This window comes from Girardinichthys multiradiatus, chromosome 18 (assembly GCF_021462225.1).
Source record: "Girardinichthys multiradiatus isolate DD_20200921_A chromosome 18, DD_fGirMul_XY1, whole genome shotgun sequence".
In the NCBI taxonomy this organism is placed as follows: domain Eukaryota; kingdom Metazoa; phylum Chordata; class Actinopteri; order Cyprinodontiformes; family Goodeidae; genus Girardinichthys; species Girardinichthys multiradiatus.
The window spans coordinates 21,405,106-21,425,304 of NC_061810.1; the positions used below are offsets into that span (position 1 = coordinate 21,405,106).

General features: G+C 41.2%; 1 protein-coding gene across 9 annotated transcripts in view; it reads right to left on the bottom strand.

The window, feature by feature from the left end:
• The window catches only part of trip12 (thyroid hormone receptor interactor 12), a 31,267-nt gene that overhangs the window by 7,519 nt on the left and 3,549 nt on the right, over positions 1-20,199 (bottom strand). For 3 of the 9 annotated variants that reach the window (XM_047392157.1, XM_047392158.1, XM_047392159.1), the window contains exons 3-30: positions 20,038-20,163; positions 19,072-19,859; positions 14,498-14,603; positions 13,176-13,312; positions 11,910-11,993; positions 11,709-11,804; positions 11,486-11,637; positions 11,263-11,298; positions 11,084-11,179; positions 10,906-10,998; positions 10,652-10,813; positions 9,071-9,148; positions 8,803-8,968; positions 8,410-8,527; positions 7,196-7,352; positions 6,922-7,075; positions 5,958-6,186; positions 5,688-5,806; positions 5,051-5,258; positions 4,731-4,831; positions 4,454-4,640; positions 4,198-4,339; positions 3,288-3,479; positions 2,929-3,080; positions 2,680-2,837; positions 2,469-2,542; positions 2,178-2,377; positions 1,203-1,330 (exon numbers count right to left, since the gene is read on the bottom strand). In XM_047392157.1, the coding sequence (XP_047248113.1) occupies positions 1,203-1,330; positions 2,178-2,377; positions 2,469-2,542; positions 2,680-2,837; positions 2,929-3,080; positions 3,288-3,479; positions 4,198-4,339; positions 4,454-4,640; positions 4,731-4,831; positions 5,051-5,258; positions 5,688-5,806; positions 5,958-6,186; positions 6,922-7,075; positions 7,196-7,352; positions 8,410-8,527; positions 8,803-8,968; positions 9,071-9,148; positions 10,652-10,813; positions 10,906-10,998; positions 11,084-11,179; positions 11,263-11,298; positions 11,486-11,637; positions 11,709-11,804; positions 11,910-11,993; positions 13,176-13,312; positions 14,498-14,603; positions 19,072-19,859; positions 20,038-20,163 (4,439 nt within the window). The remainder of the gene's footprint in view (positions 1-1,202; positions 1,331-2,177; positions 2,378-2,468; positions 2,543-2,679; positions 2,838-2,928; positions 3,081-3,287; positions 3,480-4,197; positions 4,340-4,453; positions 4,641-4,730; positions 4,832-5,050; positions 5,259-5,687; positions 5,807-5,957; positions 6,187-6,921; positions 7,076-7,195; positions 7,353-8,409; positions 8,528-8,802; positions 8,969-9,070; positions 9,149-10,651; positions 10,814-10,905; positions 10,999-11,083; positions 11,180-11,262; positions 11,299-11,485; positions 11,638-11,708; positions 11,805-11,909; positions 11,994-13,175; positions 13,313-14,497; positions 14,604-19,071; positions 19,860-20,037; positions 20,164-20,199) is intronic. The other 6 variants (XM_047392160.1, XM_047392161.1, XM_047392162.1 and 3 more) reach the window with 6 other exon arrangements.

The window sequence follows — 20,199 nt, forward strand, 5'->3', positions numbered from 1 at the left end:
GGTCAGGGACAGTGCCTCTGGACTGGCAGACGGCCCCCCTCCATAAGAAGGGTGATTGGAGGGTGTGTTCCAACTACAGGGGGATCACACTCCTCAGCCTCCCTGGTAAGGCCTACGCCAGGGTATTGGAGAGGAGAGTCCAGCCGATAGTCGAACCTCGGCTTCAGGAGGAACAGTGTGGTTTTCATCCCGGCCGTGGAACACTGGATCAGCTCTACACCCTCTACAGGGTACCTGAGGGTTCATGGGAGTTTGCCCAACCGATCCACATGTGTTTTGTGGACCTGGAGAAAGCATTCGACTGTGTCCCTCGTGATGCCCTGTGGGGGGTGCTCCAGGAGTATGGAATCGGGGGCCCTTTATTAGGGGCCATTCGGTCTCTGTACGAGCAGAGCAGGAGTTTGGTTCGCATTGCCGGCACTAAGTCAGACCTGTTCATAACTTTTATGGACAGGATTTCTAGGTGCAGCCAAGGGCCGGAGGGGGTCTGGTTTGGGGACCAGAGGATTTTGTCTCTTCTTTTTGCAGATGACGTGGTCCTGCTGGCCCCCTCTAACCAAGACCTACAGCATGCGCTGTGGCGGTTCGCAGCAGAGTGTGAAGCTGCTGGGATGAAGATCAGCTCCTCCAAGTCCGAGGCCATGGTACTCGACCGGAAAAGGGTGGCGTGTCCTCTTCAGATTGGAGGGGAGTTCCTGCCTCAAGTGGAGGAGTTTAAGTATCTCGGGGTCTTGTTCACAAGTGAGGGAAGAATGGAGCAGATCGACAGACGGATCGGTGCGGCTGCCGCAGTAATGGGGGCGCTGTGCCGGTCCGTTGTGGTGAAGAGAGAGCTGAGCCGAAAAGCTAAGCTCTCGATTTACCGGTTGGTCTACGTTCCTATGCTCACCTATGGCCATAAACTTTGGGTCATGACCGAAAGAACGAGATCCCGGATACAAGCGGCTGAAATGAGGGACTATGTCTCTCAGTTGGCCTGGGAACAGTGCCTACCTTAGAAGAAGAGTTTTGCTTTGAACAATCTGCATTTACCTTCCTTTTAAACAACAGACACGTTACGGTCCCCAAGTCATAAAAGCATTGAAATGTTTCAATATAAGGTGTTGAAAATAAAACTGATTATGTTGACTAACCATCACAGCCTATCAAGTAATACCAAAAATACAGAAGAAACAGCAGAACTCAGGATTTATCAGCCTCACCATGCCACAGCTCATCCTGTTTCTTGGCGTTGCGTGGTGAGGTTTTAGCGGGAGCGGTCTGGGCTCGGCCTCTCTTTCCTCCCACTGTGTCCTTACTACCTTCCTCGTCTTCTCTAACAGGCTTATACCTGCCAAAGGACAAGATGAAACATTAGGTCTCTAAAGGCTTTGATCAACACAAGTTGAACTTCACACCTTCAGGGCCACACATCATTTACAAACAAAGAACCTGAAGATTGAAAATCTCTTTTCTTTTTTTGATACAGCTGAACATAAATAGATCAATTTGTAACATAGATACCCACACGGGTAGAGGAGTACATGTAACTTTAGAGTACTGCTCGTTCCAGTGAAACTCTAAGAACTGTACAAAGGGTTAGAGTCGGGAAAAGTAGGAAATTAACTTTTCGCTATTTCCAGGTCTGAATAGGTATGAATAAAATAAAACGGCATTATTATTTCCAGACTTGTTTTGGATTTATCTTTTAACAGAGTAAATTACAAATCAAAATTTCACACATTTCTAGAGTAATAGACACCAGCAGGGTTTCATAGAAATAATAAAACACAAAGTGCTGAAGCTAGAATGAGATCTGGTGGTGTGATAAAAAGTTCTTGTGCCGAAATCTGACCTGGACACCTAAGAAGTTGGGTTAGGGTTCTCTAATCCTATGAGTATGTATGAATATGTATTTATCTATTAGGAACATACAAAACAAAATGCTAAAAATGCAATAAGCCTCTAATTTTTCTGGAAATTCAACATTTTTTTAAATAACTGAACAAGGACAGAAGTCTGGAAATTCAAATGTTTTTACACTAAACTTCCATTGTTCCATACTTATCCAGGCTTGGAAAATGACTAAACAAATTGAATATCTGTTAGAGTAAATCTGAAATGGAAAACGAAAAGAGTAGAAACTCTGTACATTCCTGAGAGACAATGGGGTTCAGGAAATTGAAACTTTTTTTTACCATATTGTGTGCGTTTTGGTCCAGATTCCAGCCCTCCCAAGTGGATTTGCTTCATCATCTGTAGACTCCCTTTCTTCTTCTGCCTGAAGACTGTATTGCCGTACAGCCTGGTACACCGTCATGTTGTATGGTAGCAGGTGATCACCAATGTAGAACTGTAGTCTGTGACGCACGCTGCCAGAATTTAGGAACTGTGCCGCCTGAGTGAGTAACAATAATCCAAGTCTTATCAGCAGATGCGGTTAAAAGCAAATTCAGAAGATTATACAAAACAAAGTAGCTTTAACGTACCAGCGATTCATCTATTTCATCATCAGAGCCGTCATCATCACTGTCCTCATCTTCTTCCCTGATTCTTCCATAACCTACAGACAAAAAAATATTTTTTTTTTTTGCTTGAAGACCCCTTTCTTCTTCAGTATTTCCATATGGATGACCAGAAACATACAGCAGTCTAAAGCCTCGTCAGGGGAAAAAAGAGAAATAAAGACATGCCTCTCACCTCTGACCACAAGATACCTCTCAATTGCTTGCACTAGGGCCAGGGGGTCAATCTTCACAGGGCCACCTTTCCACTGTTTAACATTAGTGCAGTCTGGGTGTCTTTGCAGCTGACACTTGAGCTGATGTGTGTTGAAGAACTTCAGCGCCTGAGATCCCCTGTTAAGACAAATAGATTGCATCAAATAAAGTGAACCAGACAGAGCAACGTCTCACTTTTCAGAGGTGAGATTAGTGCAGAGTCACACACCTGCTGCCATTGCCGTTGCCACTGGGGAAGTCGTGCACCTTGACAGGGAACTGCTCCATCTGGCTCAGACAGCTGTTCATCTTGTGTACAAGTGCCAGGTACGCAGAGTTATTGGCGGGATCCAGACGACCTAAAGGATCTATGCCAGGAACCTGTAAGCCACAGAAAACATGAGAAAACATACAGACAGAGCATGATAGCTAACATGACGCAGGTCACAAACCCTCCAATGTCTATGCACAGCTTCCACCTTCTTGAAAGACTAGTCAGAACAAATTTAGGAGAGGAAATGGGTCATCGTACACCAAACCAATAGCTTCTACATTTTGACAGCTTGAATATTTCCACAGGGATCTCACCGGACAACCAGCGAAGATGTTGAGGAACCTCCTGAGTCGCATGTCGCGGCTGAGCAGGTCTCTGTCTGTGTTGGAGGTCAGGTAGACCAGAAGCTGCTTCACCAGCCCGCTGTGCTGGATCTCAAAAGACGACACATCCGATTCTGATACAATGTTGGAGATCTCCACCAGGCACTCCAACCCACCATCCACCTGTAAGACATGTTTCATTCCTCGTGTGAAATATTACATATACTCTCTGGAGATCAGAACAGAGATGTTCTGGTCACTTTTTGTCCTTTTACGGCTGACATGCATAGACTGTAAGGAGTCACAGTGTTTAACGGTGATTACTAGGACCTTTGTTCTTTTGTTTATAATTATTTTGAAAAATGTTCTTACTGTGACAAACTTAATGTCTGAAAACCTAAAAATTGAAAGCACTGTCAAGGTTGTTACTTTTACCATTTTCATCAATAAATATCAATAAATTTGAAAATATGATTAAATGCAGTTTGGTGATAAGAATCATTTGTCTTTAAGTGTCCTGAGGAAGTCCATTTCAAAATGGAAACACTTTATAGTCAGTTTTCTGATCATCACAAAACAAATTTTAGGTCCATGTCGTCTATTCCTAGTGCTTACATGCCGATACATTAAGAAAAATTAGCTAACCTCTGTAAAGATCACTGTAACCGTTCTGAAACATTATCAGCCATATCCATCCAAACATATTTTTGCCCTTACTTCCACCATCCTGCTCCACCACTGGAGCAAAGACCATGAGCTGGGAAGCACCGCTTATTGTAATTAGATGTGAAAACATCAGAACATCGTGTGATCAGGGTGTATGTCTGAATATGACTTCAATGTTCATACCTTGTGCTTTCTGTTCAACAATGTGCATGTTTTCACAGAGTCAATGTTTTACCTGCAGGTTAAGCTGCTCCGTAGCCGTGCACAGTCTCTGGAGAACATTGAGAGCAGGGTTGCTGCCGTCCACATTCTCAGAGTTGAAGTAGCGCTCCACAAACTTACTAGCCTGCTCCTTAATCCAGGCTTTGATTTTGTCTCTACAATGTAGGAAAGAATTAAAGCAAAACGATAAAATCAAACAGAAACATGTCAATACATCAACCAGTGAGAGATCCTTCCAAATTTAAAATGGCATTAAGTTGTCAAATGACCTGTTATTTGAAATCGAGTCTTTGGGGGGCACCCTTGCCAGGCCGCTTACTCCCGCTGTGCGTGATGGCTCAGAGTTGGCATTGTTAGTTTGAGCACCCAGCTTCCCCCAGGTCTTGGGGTTGAGGCTTGCCAAGAAGGATGACTTGGGTGACTGAGTACTGGTAGGGCTCTTGGCTGCAAAGAAGACTGGCAGTTATACAAATATTGTCAAATGTGCTTTCCCTTTCAAGTTTTAAGAATTTCAAACACTCCACATAGCAGTACTTTAACACTTACCCTGATTGTCTGCTTTATCGTCATCTCTTGGCGGAGAGTACTTGGGCCTTCTGGGTCCTCTTTTTGGGAGGCGTTTTCTCTTTAAGACGTCACTTAACCGCCTTGGTGGGAAAGAAAATCATTCAAGACTTAAAACCAACGTTTCTGGCACAGAAGAGTTAGGGCTCAATGGTAATGACCAAAACACACAGCTTTTACATTTCGATATGTCATTTCAACATTTATGTAGCTAAATCTTCACCCGGTTTGACCCAGTTGACAAATTTCACTCCGAGCCTCTGAAAAGTCACTGAATGTGGGCCGTGGCCGTCTCAACTCACCCCTGTGGACTGAGGTCCAGAGAGTCGTCCATGCTGTGCTGGAAGCTGGGGGAGCCCAGGTCAGATGTCGCTATGTTAGCTGAAGTTGTGGATACACTAGTGATCGTTGTGGTACAGAGACTGGCAGTGCCACTGGAGCAGGCCTTCGGAGGACTAGTGACAAGAAAGCTCTCAGACTCAGCAAGGTTCTTTACTTGGTGCATTACACCTGGAAGAATTACGAAGATAAACTGTGTCATAAAAACATGCACGAAACAAATAAGAAGTGCAAAAGTGTTTCAAGACTGCAGCAATCAAATCAGGGAACATTAAAAAGGAGACCTCTAAGAAGCAGCATGTAGAACAGAACAAACTGCTTTGGAACTGTGTGAAAACAAAAGGATTTGTGGCCTTTATCTTGTTTTAGAAAAGCCTTTTCTTCTGTAAAACATCTGTTGGAACAACGCACATCTTTACATTTCAAAGCAGGAATCGCAGCAACTTGGGGGATCCACAATCTGGATGATGTTTAGCAAGGAAATGTGCTGGAAAAGTTCTGCATAATGTCAGCTGTACGGGAATTCTATGGTTTCTACCATTTATCCTTAGTTTGGAGTCCATAAATTAGTACACAGGTTTTATTGACACCATTCAGTACCTTCTCTTCTAAAATAGACACTGAAGACATCAGGCAGCTTCTGCATGAGGATCTCTGCCATCTGCAGAGAACCAACCACAATCTTCAAGTCCTGGCTGGACAGCATGGAGGCAATGTGACTGAAGAGGGGAAAAAAATAACACTTCAGTTTACTCTCAGTTCAAAATCATTAAAAATGTTGTCAATTGTTTGTGTTTATGTTTGAAACATTCAATCATATAAGTTTCAATCCTTTATTTTAAGTGGTTAAAGATTCCCTGGATTAGTTACCTGGACACAGCATGGTTCCTCAGCACATCCTTCAGCAGCTCAGCGTCAGCAAAGTAGATGATCCTGAGGATGGCTCTAAGGCACTTGTGTCGGACAGCAGGGCCAGCCGATGAGCTGTACACCTCATACAAGACCCCAAACAGTGTTTTAATAAAGCACTTTGCCAGCTCAGGGTCCTCCTTCATCAGCTGGGCTCTGGCATCTTCTCGACGAACCTCTTGGTGACTCCCTGACCAAATGACAAGTTGAATCGTGTAATTCAGGTCAGAATGTTTTGCCTTGATTGCCCCCCTCCCCGTCTAGGATGTGTTTTAGAGTTACTGCAGGTAAAAGGAACTGAGCATCGAGACTCTTCACACACTTCATCAACTTTTTGAACCGCTGCCATCAGGTAAACAGTCCTGCAACATTAGAAGCATAACCACCAGCTGTTGCCTCAAGCTGTTTGAATGTTGAACTGCTGCTTTTTTCTTTTACCTAAATATTTTGAAGATCCAGGTGAACCCATGTCTGGGTTTATTATAAACCATTAACTGTTAACAAATTTTAACTAAATTGAACTGCTGAAGATTAGCGAATACTCGATGCGTAGACTGTGTCAATATACATTAGGTGTGGAAAGGTTTCACAAAGTACATCATTTACAGGTTAACAGAAATAATGCAAAGCTCCTTAAGAGTTTCAATCTTCATCTCAGCTCCAGATTCCACGTAAAAAAATGCTAGACTAAGATCAACTGATCCACTTGTGATTTAAAAGCAAAGAAATCAGATATAGACAATAAAAAGGATGTAAAAATGACTACATTTTACATTCTTTCCTTGATCAGACAATATATACATATAAAAAGCTGATAAAAAGATTGGACAGATCAAGTTTTCAATGAATAAATATACAAAGTTTGTGTTTCTTGTAGGCTAGAATCAAATCCTCATGTTCAAACATATCTTAAAAAACGTCTTACCTGTGTTAGGATTGGCAAGAGGATTAGGCTTCCTCTGGATACCACGTGCGGTTCCTGTGTCTTCATTTATCTGCTGCATAGAGTTGAAGTCAATTGTGTATACACGGCCCAGCGTCGACAAGCTGATCTCATCTTCTCCGTTCTGGTGGGCCGTCTGACGAGAAGTAAAATAGTCAGTATCACACAGAGATGAGCCTGACGTTAATGCACAAGCAGATATTCTCTGATGCTGCAACTCTGTAAGTAACCATAAGGTTTTAAAAGGTATTTTTACCTCAATAATGCGGCTGTCGATGCGGTTGTACGGATGCCACAAGCCCCGGTCATCCCTCCACTGCCAGATTGCACCCTCTGTTGTTTGAGCACTGCCTTTCTTCAGCATAGCATCAACTGCAAAGATGCCCTCTCTGGGGAGGCAGGGCATCAGTTCACTACATGGGAGCAAAAAAAAAAAAAAGGTTTTGTATGACTGATTGTGGCTCTCCTGCATGTTTTTAATGTCAATTGATATACGTTCTTAATATCAGACAAGGATAACTGAAATAAATGCAAAACACAGTTTTCAAATCAGAATTTCAATAAGGGAAAAAAAAACCCTGCCTTTGGGTGAGAAAGTAATCACCCCTTCAGTAAATAGTTGTTGCACCTTGGTGGGAACAACTGCCATCAAGCATCTGATAACGAGTCCTTATCATCGCTGTGGAAGAAATTTAGCCCACCTTCATTTCTTTCTAGCAATTCATTAGCACCCTTGCAAGTCTGCTTCAGATTTTTATCCTGCTGCATAACCTAAGTGTATATGAGACTAAATAAAGAAATAACAGATTAGCTGCATTTTTTGAAAGCTGAATCCAATCTCACTAGCTACATCAAGGTTTAATGACTGCCACACCTGTAGAATCAAATAAGTATTGTCTTGACAGCATGAAGTAGGCTAAAACATCTCAAACAGATCTGAAGAAATTCAAGAACAGATTAAAAATAAAGTCAGTGACACCTAAAAGACTGGAAAAGTTAACAAGCGGGTGACTACTTTCACATATGCCCAGGTTGATTTAAATGGGTTTTTGTCATTTACTACATAAATTAAAATGTATTAATTGCATTTTGTGTTTGCACAGCTCATCTTTCTCCTAAAATCAAAAATACTTTGTTGAACTGAACATTTCAGTGCATCAAAAAAGCAAAACCAGAAGAAATCTGCAGGTGGGTAAACTGTTTTAATGGTGCTAGACGTCTTTGAGCACATAAAAAAAAAAAAGATACATTTTAAACTAAAGAAGAAAGACAATTAACATCTGTGGAACATCAGTCACCCACATGAAGTCAACGGGGTTTGTAACGTTTGTAACAAGTCCAAATAAAATGTTATAGTCTGACGTCTTTAATTTAAGTTCATTTTAAAGCACAGCTTTACTGCATATCGGTTATCATTTATTGTATGTAAAGGGTTGGCAACATCACAGTCAGCAAAAACAAAGATATTACCAAATGAGGGAGGTCAGTTCATAGAGTTCCTGGGGGCTTCGAGGCACCAGCTCAATTTGCTCCTGGCAGCTTCCATTTGATGCTCCACACAAGAGGAACCGCAGAGTTTCTGCTATGTCTATTCAGAAACAACAGATATTCTACTTTAAACTGTTCTTAACGGTTTGTTTTCACACACACCATCTAAAAGCTGACTTCCCACCAAGCTGGTCCAAAACACGTTAAATCTTACAGTGTATTATTAATTTTACGATGATTTAAATCAACAGTGTTTGTTAGGATTGCTAAAAAATGAAACGTTATCCGATTTCTGTGCTGCTGTTGGTGAGAAACCAGAACTCAAAGCAGCACCGACCCCCCACGAGGTAATGCACCGAGATGTGAGTTACTCACTCTGTTTCATAAGCTGGACTGCCAGACTCGGGCAGTTGGAGCACATAAGCGAAAGCATGCGGACAACCATGATGAACATCCCCGAGCTAAGAACAGGAGGGGTCACAACCAGCAGCTGCTGAATGTTGGTCAATAGGTCCCGCGATGCCACCTGCTGCAGCAGGTTCTATCAGATAAAATAGATGGAGGAAATGAACAGTAAACCAAAACCATTAGACAAAACCAACTGGTTTAAAAAAAACAAATACTGGGAATCATTAAGACTCACAGTACAGACCTCCTCATGTTGAAAGTTGTCTACCAGTCTGGCAAAACACAGACAAGTGCTTTCAACAGACTTCTTATCCTGAAAGACAGAAACAATTTTAGCTTTTACTAAAAGCTTTCATAAAATATATGAGTAATATTTCAAGTACCAGCCAAGTGATCAGTGTCTAGATTACTAATATGAATGATTAAAGTTTACAAACAAGATTTAATTTCGTAGTGATAAAAGTTGATGGAGCCAAACAAATGTAGCATAAAGCCCAGACCTTATTCTACAAAGTAAACTTTATTTTATCTTTCTTTTCTGCAAATCTTGTTCCTTTTAGTACTTTTTAGTTAGGATTACATATTTATATTCCAACTTATCAGATACTAACACTTTTACCTTCGGCTGGCAAACGAAATCTGTTGCCAATTTTGCTTCTACTGAAATCTCAAAAACATTGAGCAGAATATCACGGGTAAAGGATACTTGTGGACAACAAGTAGATTTAATAACATTGATAACTTTAAACTAAACCTGTTTGATACAACAAAAAAAGTAAAAAAAAGGATCATAACTCAATCCACCAATGCACAAAGATATCGACGGTTTACAAAATCTACGACGTAGATGAAAATTCAACATCTGACTGGATCAACGGTTTAAATGACATTTAAATGAGAGAAAACCTATATAACCTAAATCCATTTAAGGTGTTTTGAGATTGTGACATTTATTTTTGATTTAAAAACAAAAATTTAAATGTAATAACCAGTAGTTATTTCCATCTTCCGATCACATGTAGAACAACTGAATTCTCAACTCAAACTTTGTTTCTAAAGCACTTTAAAATACAACTCAGCCGGCCCAGGTGCTTCACACACCCTAAAAAGCCAATACAACAAGAAACTTTGAATATAACAAAAACAATAAAAGCAAAAACACATTAAAACTGGTCAAATAGAGCGTAGACGCATAAAAACAAGGAATAAAACCACAAAGGCCAAAATCTCACACTGAGGGAGTGACTAATAAAGACAGACGATCCGACCTGAGCGAGCAAGAGGGGTCGTGCAGATGAAGCAGGTCTGGGGGAGGGGGCATGAAAACATTTTAAAGCAAATAAAATAAGTTTTAAATCAACCAGCGGCCAATGAATTGCTGCTAAAACAGGAGCAATGTGCTTTCATGTTTTGGTGCCAGTTAAAAGACAAGGAGAAGCATTTTAGACCAGCTGTAGTTGAGCCACTAAAGTCTTCTTAAGCCCAGCATAAAGTCCTGACACCGTCAGTTTTATCGCAGGGTCTCTTTGGTCGCAAGAAAATAAAAACGTCCCTGAACCGGTTTCCCAGTGTGACATAAGACTAGAGATTTAGCGCCACAAACAACAAGCTCTCAACGATTTTCCTAAAATCCTCATCTTTAGCCTGCGACAGCCCAAAAACGCACCGTGTATACCGACCTGCCATTAAAGGACCCAGGTCAACACTGCTGTTGAAGATATAACTGGGCCCAAACAGCTAAACCTCAGTGTTTACTATTCTTTCCTTTTTCACCAGTTTCACTCAACTATTCTCATCATAAATTGAAAACACACACCTGATGTGTCAGTCTCTGAGTCAACAGTGACAGAGAATCATCAACAAAGTGGAACTCGTCTGGAGTAATGCTCTGGCAGCAGTTCGCTGCTATGGCCAAAGCGTTCCTCTGGGCATTGATGCTGAAGAACTCCAGGTAGAGGAGACAGTCAGCGAGCCCGCCCTGTGAGTCAAGACATATTTAGAGACAGATTAGAGTCATGCGAGAAAAAAAGAGTAACTCATTGTATATTGAAAAGTGGGTGCAATACTTACAGCTTGCAAAATTGCCTTGCTGTGACGCCTTGACAACATTTCCAAGGCTGTCAAGGCCTGCTCTGCTACGTCTATGAACTGTATCACCTTAAGCTGCAGACAAAATGGTAGAGAAAACCCCATTAGTTTTAAAAATTCAAAAACAGGCAACTGACTAAACAGCTTTAAATGTGTTTACCTTCTCCAAGAAGACGGGAATAGCATCGACCACCACAGCAGAAGAACGAGGAAGTGCCTCCATCATGTAGGTGAGCGCGCGTGAGGCGTGATTCATCTATGTACAAGGAGCAAGACAGGGATGTTATCAGTTGTTTTACAGAAAAATTATAGGCTACAAAAAGACTCAATTATACTTACAATTTCAAAATTATGCTCCATCTGTAACAGTGTAATCTGTGAAGAAGAAGATACGTAACTGTAATAAACTATAAACAGACCTGTAACACATGCTGAAATAACAATTACATAATGATAAAAGATTTTTCCGTTAGAAAAATAATACTATAAAAACAATCAATATAGCTCTAGTCCCAGTAATTGCAGGTTCAAAAGGCTAATAATGAAAGTAAATGGGACTTACCAAGGCAGGCACCACACTCTTGACCGGAAATCCACCAAGTGTTTCCTCATTGCCCATCACCAGCAGCTGGCACATCTCAATCGCAGCTTGGAGCTGTTGAGACTCATCTCCTGTGGCCTGAAGGCCCTGCAGTAGCTGCTGAGCCTTGGAACCTAAACCAAGAAGAGGATTTGGTCAGTTAAAATCAATAGAACCCTGTTTATTGTAGGTAGATTGTACTCACTGGCTCCACTGCCTATGGTCCTGTGAAACAGCTGTGACATGCGGGGTCCCAGGGGTCCAAAAAGATGTGGTGGGAGTCCTCTGGCTTCCAGTAAAGCTATGGTGAGGTGCAATATCAAGGTTCAGGGAATGACCAAATTTATCAGTTTTTGGTCTTAGGTTTTTATTGCTATATTGTGATAAAGAGTTAATTTTAACAAACCTTGAAGCCGTCCCATTTCTGAATCATCAGACTCACTCTCTCCAGACGTGGTCATGCCCACTGCTCCGGCAACTGAGCTTGAAGCTGGAAAGAAAAACGGTATAAAAGCTCAACGATGGTACCTTACGGCCCCGTCTACACGAAGCTAGACATTCGTCAAACTTCTTAGTCGGATAGGGAGTCCCACTCACACAAAGAGGCGGTGAAACCGACTGCATTTAAAAACCTGCTTCCAAGTTAGGAACGTTTGAAGCAAACCCCCCCTGGCGGCTCAGTGTGGACCGCTCTAACCGCTACCAGCTACAAAGTGTCTGGTTTGCAGATGTGAGTTAACGTAGGCCTTGCCTCCTCCTCAAAATGCATGCAAAGCCCTGAGGTTGTCCGAGAAGCATGCATGGACCGCGCAATAAATGCAAAAGCCAGACCAGAACAACTCATTCTGTGGAAGTTAAAACTGCTTCACTTCTCATATTTTTACATTCAGATATTTTCACAAGTTTTATTCTAAAATGGGCGAGTACACTGAGTACAGAAGCTATATTTGTTGCTTTGCTGCATTTATTGTTTAATTGTTGGGTTTTAATTACCTAAGTTGAGATGTATAGCCCAGTAATCAATCTCATGTATACAACTGCTAATAAGTGACCTGAATGGTAAATGGGCTGAATTCATGTAGCGATTTTCCAGTTATACTAACCGCTCAAAGTGCTTTACACTAAAGCCACATTCACACAATCGCACTCGAACACGCACACTTTCGAACACCAATTCATAGATCTGTAGGCAACTTGGGGTTAAGTGCCTTGCCCAATGGCACATTGACATGTGACAAGGGGAAACTGAAATGAATTAGTGAGGCCTTTAAGAAAATCTGGTGAGCCTTTAGTTAATTATCTTGAAAAAATTGGATGTTGTGTTCGTTTGGTTTCCTGTTGGTGCAATGTGATCTGTGTAGATCGACTCCAGCACCCAGGAAAAATAGAATTGGGTCGAGTTGGGCCCTGAACACATCGCCTTGCGCTGCCCTGCGGAAGCAGTGTAAATGCTCTCGTTGACTATAAAGGGCACGTAATTACTGCAGAGTTCGTACCATGGTGGAGTGGAGACGGACTCTGTGGAAATAGGGAGTAAGAGTGGTGGCCCATTCACAACAACTCACAGAAATGCGTTGTTTTTTGTGGTCACACTTTATGTACTTTATTGCTCTACATGTGTATTCTAGCCAAAGTCAAACTGTGGCGTGGCTCAGGACAAAGTAATTTTTACCTGAAGCTCCTTGTGAGGCGTCATCAGTGCGAGCAGCTGACGAATTGGCCCCATCTTGGTTGTTGTCGGAGTCAGCCATTTTCTCCTGTCGGCGAGCGTCGGCTGCCCCGCGCTTGCCCAGGCCTGAGCCCCGCCGACTAGAATGTGAGAACAAAAAGGAGAAAAATGTGAAGATACCAGGGACAGTAGAGCAAACATAATGCACACCTGGCTTTAATACGCTTCCTAAGTGATCCGATCTTGACCAGACAGCACTAAATACATAGACCATTTCAGGGGAAATATGGTGCACAGCAGCAATCAAAGAGGGTCAAAGAGAAATCCACTTGTCAGCACATTTCCACAATAATAAAACACATCAACGACGATTTTAAAAAACAAAGAAACCTTCTAAAAAGTGGTCAAAGTTGATTAAGAGCTTTAATTGCACTTGGGACAAAAGAATATTTGTACCAATTACACCTTATAGTTGGCAACATGTAGCTTCAATCTGAAGGAAGGAGAAGAAATTCCTCTACCACCTTGGCAGGACGTTTTTACAGCTTGGCAGACGTCCTGGGACAAACTGAAGTACCACACACCGATACAGCATGCCTCACCCCTTAAGCAGCAGGTTACCTGGTCAGCCGTTGGCTCTCTGCAATACCGCCACAGGAGGATTTACGGTAACACAGAGTATTTACTTGTTGAAATCCTCCTCAGTAATAGAAAAAAAAGTTATCTTTGACCAGTAAACGTTTTTTTGATTTGCTGATTCAGGACGCTGTCCGGGTGACTGAATTTCTCTGATATGCAATTTATTTTTTAGCATTTTGGGTTCTGATTGAACCCACTGTGGTCACCATGTTATAAAAGACAGTCCTGCAAAGCACACCTTTTTTTTTTAATACATAAAACGCACATTCACTTCTATAAAGCGCAATGTGCCTTAACTTATGTGCCTTCTTAGAACCGTTTTGTGAGTTAAAATCTCTGAGCTGATTTTGACGGGAATTTTTGATTTTGATTTTTTTCAAAGTCACATTATTTGTTCTCATTTTCCTCATCATGCATGGCCTCTCTAAACTGCACAGAGGACCTTAGTAACCTTCTTTACAAAAAAATGCAACATGTTGATGTCTGCACTTGCTTACATCACAGTGGTGTGGGACTTTCTGCTGCTGCATCATTCTGAATTATTCTAACATGGTAGATTTTCTTTGTAGGACAAACATTTTGACAACTTAAAAAACATGTAGAATTTGTTAAATGATTTGGCCTCCACTGATGTCCTGAACCTTAACAATGAATTTAAGTCATAAAGTCATTGAGTCAGTTTTTACCTGGTGCTGGCACAGGAGCCCGTGGTCTTTTGGCGTGTGCTCCGCCGAAAACTGGGGAGCTCTGCTGGAGGAGACTCGCTACGCTTCTTTGTGGATTTCCTCAAACCTAAACCAGGAAGAAGCATCAATTGTTAAGATGGATTTTAAACTGGTATTAAGGCATTTTGTCCAGGAATGCATTTTGATATGCTGGAAGCGGTTCACCCAAATTCAAAATGTGTTTTTGACCTAAATATGTTAGGGAGATAACAAGAAACATTTGTAATAGATTGTTGATTCTCCATGTTGTAAAATACAAGTTTTTCCATCCTGGTTCTGTTGGAAAGCCCGGGTCAATACAGTGTTTATGACGAAGTTACATTGAGAGCCCTGCATTATTTTTTTTTAATACAGCACAAGACTGGTGCTGTTCGTTTAGACCCCTATACCACCAGCCAAATGGGCTATTAATAGCTACACGACCGTGGCAGAACAACCTTCATGCTAGATCCGTGACTCATAATTCTGTAGTGCAAAACTAAATACTAAAACATTTCATACCAAATAAATTGCACACAGGAGGCTCTTTTGTAATTTATTTGGCCTGATATTTAATATTGTGTTCTTCAGAACTGCTCAACCTAAAATATTTCAACATTTCAGGACGTTTTCGAAAGATTTCAACCCGATTTCAACTTGATTACTTATACCTTCCTTGTGTCCAGGAGCAAAAACATTTCTATTTCAACATCATGCTGATCAAATCTTATTGTTCATGCATTGAAAAGGAATGCAGAACCACATTAAATTAACTTGTTAGGCCAACTCACCATTAGATAAGCAATAAAATGTGTGCCTTAGGAGGTAATAAAGTTATTCCAAGACTGATGAAGCTTTCTTCCCTTCTAAGAGAAGCAGGTCGTTAGTCCTTCTCTACCCTCAAACATACTTCACGTCAGCTGGTGGGCCAACACATGACAGCCAACTTAGGGGGGGGGGGGGGGGGGGGGGGTGCCACCATTTGGACCAGAGCCCATGACACAGAGTCCACTTGGGTTACTACCCTTTTACTCCCCTAGAACAGCCAGAACCCATGCTAACCTGAGAAACCTTTGCCTCCCTCTCAGTGTACACCATTTTGTTCAGATTCTTATATTTCTGTATGCATGTTTGATTCTTTCCCCATGTTACCACCCCCAAATAAAATAACGTTAGGAGCTGGAAGCAAAACATAGAAGCTTTACTGGCTTCTCTATCAGCATACTGGTTGCAACAAGATAAATCTAAGAAACATTCGGCATGTTACTCAACATTATTCAGATAATACATTTAAACACACAATATATTCAGGGTAATGAGTGATCATGCCAGACAGTACCACAACAATAAGAGAGCTAGCGCTGCTGTCAAGGTACCGCTCATCTGTCAAAGGACCCTACCGTTGAGTTTAGTTTCAGTTGAAAGGCAAAAGTGTAAAAATAGAAGGAGCAAAGTCAGCTTTATCAAGACATGCGAAGTTGTGCTCGCCGTGTCTCCCCTGATCCAGGTATTCCTATTATACACTAGTACCACAAGTAAAAGAATGGGAGAGCAATATTTGTTGCATTTTGGCCTTATAACATTAATCCTGAGGTGACTCACAGGTTTGAATGTATCTGATCAGAGTGAAATGATGAGCCAGCTTCGCCTTCCTGTAAATAAAACGTTGCATAAAATAAAATAATGCAGTTATACTGTCATCACTATGATTTAGCTAAGGGTAAGGAAGCTGCAAAATGTGGCGTGCTGGAGTCTATGAAATGGTTTTGATTCTTTTTGATTTAGTGCATATTGCTGTTTTTCCTGTACTCTAACACCCAAGTCGTTTTTACTTTCTAATAATCACCATGAGATACGTTAGCTTGACAAAGGGCAGCAGTGCTTCGTACAACATGGAAGAAGTAAAAGTCAGTTATTTTAGAGACACTTGATGACAGAAGATGGAGCCGACACACAAACACAGTCTGTGTTATTGGCACGTTCCCACCTTGATCACACTTTGCTCAGGTTCAAGCTGACGCTGAACGGAAGTAATAATTATCTCCCAGTAGCTCCGGGGTTTGGAGCAGTTATAAATCATCGGACGTCATTACTTACCACACATTTGTATGCAGCACGCATTGTATTTAAGCCCATTTACTTCGATACCACTAAATAGATAACCAGGGTAACCCAAATATTTTTTAAAGTCACTTAACTAGTAAATATACTTCAGTGTGTAATTTAATCTCAATATAAATCCAGCTGTTAAGATGTTTGTCAGAGACAAACAGGACGTCAATTTAAATATAACCTGGCTGACGAAGAAGGTATTAACCAGAGAAGCAGCCAAGAGGCCCATGGTTACTCTGGAGGAGCTGCAGAGATCCAGGAGTGTTAAGATTGTTGAAAACAAAAGTCGGTGTTTAAACTATACAATTTATATGGTACATTTACCACAAACCAGGTACGCTATTTACAGCAAGAAGGTGCTCTGGTCAGAGGAAAACTAGCACCCTGAATACACCATCTTGACCATTAAACACGGTAGTGGCAGCACCATGCTGGGTGGTGGTTTTTTCAGCAGGGCAAGGAAACTGGTATGAGTTGATGGGAAGATAGATTGAGCTAAAACTGGGCCACCTTGAAAGAATGCCTGTTCAGCTTAGCAGGACAGCGACCCTAAGCAGACAGTCGGTCAAATGGTTTAAATAAAAGCCCTTTTTATGCAAGACAATGGACTAGACCTTAAATGTTGTTTATTTTGCCATATCTGAAAATTGCCACAAATTTTAATCTCTAGGTGTGCAATAATGGTAGAAACTCACTAGCAGAGACTTACAGCTGCAAAAGGCAGTTCTACTAAATATTAAACAGCTATGTTCTACTCTTTGTGGTCCCATTACATAAAAAACTCAAAATACAAAATACTGGAGTTTGTGGTTGTAGTTGTGTGACAAAAGTAAAAACTTCAAAGCCTGCCATCAATTATTACACGGCTTTAATTGCTGCAATGTCAATAAAGATGTTCATATTCATTAGCGAGAGGGCTAAAAAAGATTTCAAATGCCATTTGTAATAAAATATAAAAAACACTTTTTAAATCACAAAATTAAAGCTCATTTTACATTATTTTATTATTTTTAAGAGATTCCTGCCTCATTTTCTATCATAAAACAAACTTTGGTTTAAAAAAAATACATTTAACTCCATATCTGCAAGGGGTATGAATAACTCTGAGCTAAACAGTATATATGGTAGCATTAGCTGAAAAGGCTCAGCTCCGATAGGAGCCGAAAATCTAAATATTGTGAAACCAGGCTTTTGCCACTGCTAATTGTAATTTCCATCTTCTTTGTGTTACAGTAACACACCTCTGGCTGACATGTACCAATCTGAATCCCCTTTGCAACCCATGTTTAATTTGTTTTGGGTAAAATGATCAAACACGTAAAAGCATCAGACTATGATTAATTCATTTTCTTGCAACACAAAAAATACAGTTTTTTTGTACACTGTTTCTTCTCCCGATCAGACCCTCAGAGTTATATACTTTGGACCTAAATCCTAATGAGGCCTAAAATAGAAGCTGATGAGGTCTACACTAAAGTTTCTTACTGCTAACTTCTTCTTTGAATTAACTAAGCAGAGCACCTAGAAATATCCTGCTCCTGATCAGGTCGTAAGACAAACGAAACCATCAGATTTTACAGGTGAAATGAGATAGTTACAATGAACTTATTTAACTGATTAAATAATTTTCTTATCCCTTATTTAGTGTAAAAACATCTAACAGGCAGCCAAGAGAATAAGCCTGAATATTTCTCTTATGTTTCAATAATATGCAACACAATAATTGAGCAATACAATTAGCAAAACTTTAGAGCTAATGGTGTTTTACCAGTAAAGTGGCAATATTAATACAATACTCAGTTTTTTTAATTATTTTTTTTTATAGTAGGTCCTCCTTTGAGAGCTTTCTTTTCTGCTTCCAGAATTTTCCTGAGTTGTAGTTGAGCTCCTGTAACTGTTTTACACAAACACACCCAGAGTCTGCAAACCTGGACTGGAGTCCATTACTGGAGTTTGCCAAGTCAGATCATGTAAACATATCTTGTACCACTGAAACATAAAGCCTGCGTTCACTACACTACAAGATTATAATGAGTTACAGACTGTTTTTATACATAAAAAATTAAATAAATCAACGCAGGTTGAATAATAACAGAAATAAAGATTTGAGAAGTGTCACACGAAGAATACTTGCATGTACTGACAGTTGGGTCCATCTGTATGTTTTTGCTTTGTGATGATGGTGCGCTAAAACACGTTTTAGCCTAGGAGCCATTATAAACACAATTTATTCTAGTGATTTAGAGTAGAGGATTGTAACTGAGCCTGTGACTATGGTTTGAACATAAATCCTTTCACATTAATCCCAAAAACATAACTTCTATCCAAGTCCACCACAATGATGAGCTGATCATCTACCAGCCTCTCAAAGTGTTATCTACCCATCTATCTATGCTAATACAGACACACACACACACACATTAATAAATGGTTACACAACTCACTTGCTAGTTTAGCTTGTATTCCAGATGGCCCAGGTTTGGAGGTCTCAGTTTTGGAGGTTCCAGGTAAGGAAAGTTTGGGTTTTGGCAGGTTGACTTTGGGGTTGAAGCGTGTTGCCCACTCAAATTTTGAAGAGGTGGCGGTTTTGGCCTGCTCCTTGTCTCGCGTACTGCGACGTGGAGAGGGACTAGATGCTGATCTGGAACGACGAGCCTTTGTCTGATCTTTTCCTTGTTTCAAACGGGCGCCCTGCGTAGCAGCACTGTTGGTGCCTGTGGTAGAGGAAGAGGAAGAGGAGGAGGCAGAGGAGGACGAGTCTGTCACGTTGCTACACCCAGCTTTGGCTGAGGCGGCCGATTTAGACGCCAGCTTGGTTGGTTTTGCAGTTCTGCCTTCGGTGCAATTGGGTAGGGACCCTGTGGTGCTACTTAGACCTGGGAAAGAGTCTGTTTTTTTCCGTTTCTGGACTGGAGAGGCGGCACTGGCCGCACTCTTCTTGCTCTTACTACGACCTGTCGGTGCAGGAGTCTCTGAAGCAGGCTGTCTCTTCTTGGACTTAGCAGGGCCTTTCTTGGTCTCTGAAATATTACTTTTGGGTGGTGGGACAGATTTGGGCTTCTTGGCAGGGGTGGGTCCAAGGACACTAATTTGGTCAGGAGCTTCGCTTCGTTTAAGCCCTCGGGTGCTCTCACTCTTTGATTGGTGGCCTGGTCGTTCCTGTTCGGATGTTCCTGCAGCCTCTGGGTCGTCTTGCAAAACAAACGAAGCCACGGATAGGGTAAGACCACTTCTGTAAGGGAGGAAATAAAAATAAGGAAATATTATCTTGGGAAATTCAGTAAATCAGAAAGAAAATTTGCTTATTCAAATCTAGGAATATAAATGTGTAAAATATACATAGCAGAGAAGGATGTAGTCCAGCTCTAGATAGACACATACACTATGAACCAAGTAGAAAATAGGGGTACCTTCTTGAGCTGTGCCCTCTGGACTGGCCAGTGGCTGAACTGGCAGTGGCTTTGGGAGCCTTAGAATTAGGTCTTCTACTTTCAGGTGGGGAATTTGGTTTATGTTTTACCTGCTCTGACTGCAACCTGTAAGGTTGGACATTAAAAAGCAGGGAACAGTGT